Genomic DNA, 7,727 nt, shown 5'->3' with positions numbered 1-7,727 from the left:
GTCCTGCGAGGTACAGGGCACGGACAATTTGTAACATTTGGCAGACGTCAACGCCCTGCACAAGTGCAGGAAAATGAAATCAAATCAAAGCCCAGCGAATTGATCAGAAAAATGTCATAATTGAATCGCAGTGGGAACCCACCCCGCATAACATCGAACGGGGGGCGTGGCCGTCCTTTGATAACTTTATGCTAATCAGAGATGGCCGAGAAGTCTCGAATTTCACAGGCCATAAGTCAAAAGTGTGACTAGGGTCTACACGTAGAGAAAATTAGTGCTTTAGGGGGTCAGACATTGGAAATTAGAATTTGATATTTCTCAGTTTTCATCAGAACATCCAACAAGCTAAGCGACTATTTAAAATTGTATGCTTTTTATTGACACATCATGGATTTTTTCCGATATACCAATATAATCTATTAACAGGCTTACATAGCATATGACCACTTTAAAAATCGAAAGGATTTCTTTTTACCTGTGCAGTTCCTGCCGCGGTACAAAGTGTGCTGGTGTGCTGGAAATAATTTCCGTTTGGCTCCTAGTGCTCATTTCGCCTATTTTGTACATACAAAACTAATTAATTTCCCAAAATGCAACATAGAAGAGTTGGGGGGTGGCGGGAGGAGCCGGGAGGGTCCACGCAGGAGCGGCACAGGATATTTGTGCAAGCAATTTCCGCCGCCGAAGAGAGTTTTGTGCGTAATTAATTTATGCAAAATACAAATGCAAACAAATTGCAAATGTTTTCGCACAAATTTGCTGTGCGCCCAATTTGTTTTCCAAAATAATTAACTTTTCAGCGGGTTTAATTAGAAATTTTCTCAATTTCAGCGCTGAACCAGGAGGGCCAGTGCTTGGCTGTCAACCAATGGAGTTATCATTTCCCAGCAAGTTTTCCCGAGTGGATTCTACTTAGAAACTACTTAGTGGTGATGAAGGGATGCCTCACCTGTGGTCTGCTGAACTACCTATGGTGCTGGCTGGAGGACTTATCCTGTCGACTCCAGGACAACAATCTTCTCAAGCTGATCCTGGCCATCTGTGTGGCCCTGTTGGTGCTGTTCAATGTTTACACGGGATTCAGCTTGGCCAATAGATGTGACGAGGGATCGGAAGATGGATGCGCAGATGCTGGCGGGGATCAGTCCACATGCTCCTCTACTTACTTGAACTGCACAGCCCGGGGTTCTCCGGAATCCTACAACTACGCCTGGGACCGGGGGCCTCATACATGGAACACTCCGTGCAACAACCAGAGCCCCATTAACATCGAGCGGAACTGTTTGGATATAAACTACTTTGAATCGCCGTTGATATGGTCGCATTACAATAACATACCGTTGGGCATTCGCCTGGAGAACACCGGTCACACACTGATCCTGCGTGCAGCTTTTCCAGGACGAACGCCCTCCATCGACGGCGGGGATCTACTTGGGCGCTTCGACTTCCGTGAGATCTCCTTTCGCTGGGGCTGGGAAAACTCATCGGGCTCGGAGCACACAGTGGACCATCGTCACAGCCCGCTGGAGATGCAGTGCCTCCACACAGATGACGATGGTTGCAATAGCTGCTCCTCCAGCCAGGGCGTCCTGATGATTTCCTACTTGTTCGACCTGTCCGAGCACAATCCGTTCCTCGATGTCCTCATCCAGCATCTCGCGGCTGTTCAGCAGGCCGGCCAGGTGGTGGAAGTGCCCCCCTTTCCACTTAGTTACCTCATGTCCCCCTTCTACGACAAGTTCTACAGCTACAACGGATCCCTAACCGAGCCCCCCTGCCATCGCGGGGCTGAGTGGCTAATACACCCCGAGTCCTTGGCCATCAGCGAGCGCCAGCTGAATGAGTTCCGGCTGTTGAGGGACAGGCGCGGCGCCAGGATCGGACGCAATGCGCGTCCAGTTCAGGCCATCGACGATCGGAAGGTCTACCTTAATCGCTTCAGAACGGGGTTTTAAATCAGATTGACTAAAGTGTATGTGTAGGATCTTTTACTATTAAATTGATTTAATGGCCTTTATGATGGTACTATTCGGTGTAGTGTATCTTGAAGTAAAAATATTGTCTAAACAGATAACGATAAAGGCTGCAAACAAACTCATAATTACCCAATGATCACAATAGGTGTGAGGTATTGAACTTAGTTTTAGTATATCTAACGATAGAGAGTAAGTTCCATAACTTTTCTAAATGGCACTGAACTCCATTGCGATATAACTTTGAACAACCATTATTGCCCACGTTCAGATAGTAAATACTTGTCGAAACCGCTTACCAAAATCCAATCCATTACATAATCCTGGTGGCCTGTCAATCAGGACTCCATGTACTTCCAGGCCGGCTCTAATTGGTCCTGGTTTCCGCTGTATTTCTGATTCGGGGTCCTGGTGGTCAGTCTTCCGCACAATTTGCTCTTGGGTAGCCGTTTGCTGGGCAAATAGTGTGCTTATATAGTAATTCACTAATTAGTCGCTCAAAGAGCATTAGCATTAGCATTAGCATTAGCATTAGCATTAGCCGTTGCAGGGTCCCGAGGTCCTGAGCCTGTTCCGCATCCTGTGCGCACAATCGCCGCAGGACACGGCGATGCGATTGTGTGCGTGTGAGTCTGCGTCTGTAATTTCGTTAGTGCAGCGGAAACTGTTGCGGACATGTTTGCCCTGCGATTGGGATTGGTATTGAGATTGGCAATGGGAATGGGATCCGAGTGGGATGGGCATAGGCATGGGCATGGCCATGGTATTGGGTTTTTGGCCCTCCTGCGGCGAAGCACCCTCATCTCCTGTCCTCCTCCTCCTCCTCCTCCTGCTCCTTTTCATCCTCTTCCCCTCCCTGCATTACAGCTGCTGCTTGGCAATCAGTGAGTTCCAGTTTCCAGGCTTATAATTATCAGTTGGCGCCTAACCATACATAGGTACATACATAGATGGAAATTCGACCAGGCCGACCAATGGGCCGTAATTAGTTTTTAATCCAGAGATGGGTTGGCATCGAGCATCGGATCCAATTCGATTTGAGGCCTGCAACGTCGACTTGTTTAATCAATGACAGGCCAAGTGCATTTTACTGCAATTGCATTTGCTGCAAATCAACGCTAATGAAATTATACAAACAAGTTTCGGTACGCTTTTATTGCTCCGTGCTGCGTCAATATTTGTGCTGTGCGCCCATTCGCAATTTGCATGTTTTGAAAACTTAATTGGATTGCAATTTCCACAAATAAAGCTTAATTTTTCCGTCGCACTTTTCATTTTCGAAATACGGACTTCGCAGCCATGTCCACCACGTGCGACAAAACAATTTATTTTTCGGCCAAAAACTAAAACTTTTGTCTGCGAAATGCAATTAAAAACGGATAATTCCATTTATTAATGCTTGATATGCAAATTGATTGCGCACAAAATGTTCAATTAATATGAAAATGTTTGTTAGAAAATTAATGAAATTTTCCCATGCTTGTGGAAGGATGTTGGTTTGTTTATGTTAAATTAGATGGAAATGAAACACTAAAATGCAAATAATATGCAATTAATTAGATGGAAAATCCATTTACCCGTCAAAGTAAACAAGCGTCATTTTAGAAATTATTAAAAGCAAACTTGTTAAGGCGGGAAGTTGAAGGCTTACAAAGTTTAAAGGAAAACAACCTTTGCGGTTCTGCGTATTTGTTGAATCCAATTTATAATACTTATATTTTTACTGATCGGCATTCCGAAGTTTTAAGCCTTTGGCCTTAAAGCCAGCAATTGGTTTTTCTACATCAATTTAGCTTCTTGTCGCAATCCATTAAATACACAAGCAGCGCACAAACAAAACCAGAACGCATATCCCATCCAAATCGTAAACCCCATCGAATCACTCACAGCAGAACAAACATATCAATCAACATGTTTAATTGAAACTAATTAGAATAAAGCAGGCACACTGCCAGAATCAAACTCCTCTAGTAGCTGAATAAGGCGAAGCCAGTTTGGCCAAAGGAGCCGAGGAAAACATCATTCCACCCACTTTCCCCAGCAGTTTGTGCAGGAAAATGAAATTAGACGAATAGAATGACGATGTAAGTGCCATGAAAAGACGTTAAGACGCTCTAAGCCAAGACGCTGGCTCGTTGGGCGGGAAAATGAGAGCGACGGAGAGTTGGCTGCTGGTAAAATTGAGGCAAATTGCATTTAAGTGTTGCCGTTTTCATTTAGCCGCATGAATATGTATGGAGGATGCTCCGCAGATCCTTGTGGATGGTGGGCGGAGGAGGGAGAGCTAAGCTTCCTTGGCTCTTGCTTTTGTGGCATACAAAATTGAATGAATAATTGAGAAAACGAGCGCATGATGGCATTAGTGTGTGATTGTGAAAGTCCTTGCTAGTGTGTCACTGTGTGGGTAAGTGAGATTGTGTGTGCGAGTGTAAGTGTGTTTGCAGCTAATGAATTTTAATTGCTTTTATTAAGGCACAAAGAGGTTGACGTTGCCTGACTGCAGTGTCTGCATCAAAAATCCCTGTTCAATGTTAATTGTTAATCATTAAATATTGTTGCTGGCAAAATCAATATGGCGGCTGACGATTAATCAACGCCATTTTGTAATTATCTCGCTGGAATATTTAATTCAATTAACTTTGCGGGTGAGCAAACTGAACAATGCTCTCTCTCCCCCTCCCCCTCGCCAACCTACTTTTTTTCAGGCAATGCAAACAAATAAATTGAATGGAAATTGTTATTGCAACAGTAACCGCACCAAAAGTAGAAAAAAATATATAGATGACATAAAAAAGAAAACAATAACAGGACGTACCCACACCCCTTTGAATGCAAAGAGATGGAGAGGCAGACACACACATGAAATTAATTTGATGGAAAACTCGGTCCTTGCAGAGCCCTTTTTCCTCAGTCTGCTGTCTCTGTCGCTCAGCCCTTTGGCGCACTTCCTTTTTCAATTAAACGCCACCATTTTCCATTAACGAATTTGCATGTGTGTCTGTGAGCGTGTGAGGCACACACACACTGCCACACAAGTAAAAGGCTCTCCCTTAGCCTCTCACACACACACACACACAAATACACGTCTGTATTTCTATAATAAAATTAAATTAGAAGACCAGAAAATTAAATCATCAAAGCTTGACGTCTGCCGGCAGCGACGGCTGCTGTTTCCTCCTGTCTACATACGTGTGCTTGTGTATTTCTGTGTATCTGTGTATGTGTATGCACGATAGTGTGAGTGCGAGTCCTGCAAACCCATGCACAGATAGACACACCGACACTCCACACTCTCAGAGCCCAATTTGCAAAAGCGACAGTTACGAGTTCATTAATTTTTCTTCTTTTTACCCTCGCTCTCTCTCCCCGCCTCTTGTGCTCTGCGGTTTTTTGGCTCCCTCCCTCTCTTTCGCCCTCTCTATCGCCATCTCTTTCGAGGCTGCTCGCCTTTCTTGATGGTGTGAGCAGCATCATAAATTAAATTCTTCATCAACTCAAACTCGTTAAGCGCCAATAAAGTGACAGAGAGTTATTTTCATCACTTTTTCAATGGTCTACCACAAGGCACGTCGGTGTATCTCCATGCGTGTGTATAAGTGGGCTGAATGCGCCGAAGCGCTCACGCACACACACGCAACTGGAGAGTGTGAGAGAGAGAGACTGGTTGAGGCCACGCCCCCAACAAAGAGAGCCAGAATTTGAATGGGAACAGGGCGAAAAAAGGTCGCCCAACAAACTGGTTCTTTATTTCAGCAGCAGAATCCTCTTCGCCTTTTTTAAGACTTTTACGCATGCGCAGCATGATTTTAGATTTTAGAGGGTATTCCCCTGATAAGAGGATTCAACTAAGTGCACTTCAGCCACAGCTGCCAGAGGAGCGAGATGATATCAGCAGTGCCCACTCAGAAGCATCAATTAGTCGCTGCCCCTGCCCACCAGGCGTATGCTTAATTTGGCCAAAATTAACAGTTCACTTCTCTTTGGGCGCACAATTCATGCGAAAGTTAACTGCTTAACGATAAAAGCAAACTAATTAAATCCGGGGAAAGAAGGAGAAATTGCCACATAATAAAGCAAATTAAAAGCAAATTAATTTAAAACAAAAAGCGGCAAGCGGGGAAGTCGGCACAAGCTGAGGAGTGGCAGCAGCGAGCAGCGAGTTAACGTTGCGGATGTGGCGTAAATGAAAAGGATAAGTGGATACACAGGAACACACGCGTTCATGCTCAGCAGAAGGATGTGCCCGAGATACCCGTCGCTCCACTTCAATTAAGCATCGCGCCAACATGGCAGCCTCTCACAGATACGCAGACACACACCCACACACACAGCGAAAGGCAGGACGAGAGAGCACAGGGTCCCACTAACATTCACACCAACACAGGCACACACGCACACACAGATACACCCACACATCCCTTGGACGTAATTACGTTTGGCAAGCTCGTTATGCGTAAGAATAAACGCGCATTAAGAGCTCATTAGTTGGCACAAATCGAATCGCTGGGCCAAAAGGAGGGTCCGAACCAAAATGTCAGGAGGCGGGGTGGAAAATGGGAAAATGGGGAAAATGGGGAAAATGGGTGGGCCGTGTGCCTGGTTATCTGGCATTTTCATTTAACGTGTAATGGAAGATAGCGTAAGCGGACAAATTGAACCGAAGCCAAAAGAGAGACTGAACGAACTGGACTGAAATGAAATACTCGAGCTCTAGGGAAAAACCACAACTCATGACAACAGGTAAGCTGCGAAATGCCGGCTAAATGTAAATGGTAGTGGTATTGGCCACGCTTAATGGCTGGCTGACTGCGTCTATTACCCGGCTGACAATCAAGTGTCGGAAGTGGGATGTGGCCTTCCAGGGCATCCACCTTCAATGACCAATGCAATATTTTTGGAAAATATTCAGTCAACGACACAAACTTGTCTCGCAACTAAAGCATTTAAGGCTGACTTCCCACAGCAAATAAGTAGCTTTTTACTTACATGATTTGTTGGAAATTTCCAGTTTAATTTGAAGAGTATCCACTCATGGATATCAACTATGGCGTTATCAACTAAAGTTCAAATTATTAATTAACTCTAAATATTTATTTTTAAATAATAATTTTAAAATAATTTAAAAATACTCTACTGAAAAGACTTATGTTCCATTATAACTAAGTTAAATAAAGTTCCATCTTTCAGTTAACAGTAATATTTATTTAGGGCTTTATAAAAGTTAGAACTACAAACAATGATTCTGATTATCTGAAGAAAAATCAATGCACTTCAGCAAAGTGGCAGCCCATTACCCAACTTGCAATGACATAATAAGGATAATTGTGTGCCCAACACATTCCCAAACCTCAACTGCCTTGAAGTTTATTTCCTTGACAAATGACGCTTGCCGCAATCAGCTTGCAAATTTGTAACAATAGCAGGATATTAACGAAATCCACTTATGTATCCGTTTTAGGTTTCACGCTCCTTGGGAAAACGCGTGGAGCGTGAAGGAAATGCCGATGCACAGAGAGCGGCATAGAGAGACACACACTTTGTGGCCTAAGCCCAAAATGGTTTTCCGATGCAATTGTGGTCGAAAAATCTGTGGCACCAAAGTCATATATTTTTTGGGGCGGAAAAGCGCAGGGTCTCCGTTCTCCGTTCAGCATTTCCCTTCGAGGACATCTGGGCGTAGGGCAGTAAGTGCAGTTAGTTTATTTTATTACGAAGCCGACAAACAAGCCTCTTGGCAGGAGTCGGGCCATCCCA

At 44.3% G+C, this 7,727-nt stretch overlaps 1 protein-coding gene across 1 annotated transcript; it reads left to right on the top strand.

Annotated features, from left to right (window-relative positions):
* The first annotated feature begins 872 nt into the window (after positions 1–872).
* LOC6547823 (carbonic anhydrase 1) lies at positions 873–2,007 on the top strand. The gene has a single exon (XM_001974935.3). It carries the CDS (start codon positions 933–935, stop codon positions 1,953–1,955), a length of 1,023 nt encoding a protein of 340 aa, XP_001974971.1. The 5' UTR covers positions 873–932; the 3' UTR covers positions 1,956–2,007.
* The last annotated feature ends 5,720 nt before the right edge of the window (positions 2,008–7,727 follow it).

The sequence above is a fragment of the Drosophila erecta genome, unplaced genomic scaffold (genome assembly GCF_003286155.1).
Source record: "Drosophila erecta strain 14021-0224.00,06,07 unplaced genomic scaffold, DereRS2 tig00000092-arrow-pilon, whole genome shotgun sequence".
Classification (NCBI taxonomy): domain Eukaryota; kingdom Metazoa; phylum Arthropoda; class Insecta; order Diptera; family Drosophilidae; genus Drosophila; species Drosophila erecta.
The sequence above is the reverse complement of the archived record's forward strand: the minus strand, read 5'-3'. Positions and strand labels throughout refer to the sequence as shown.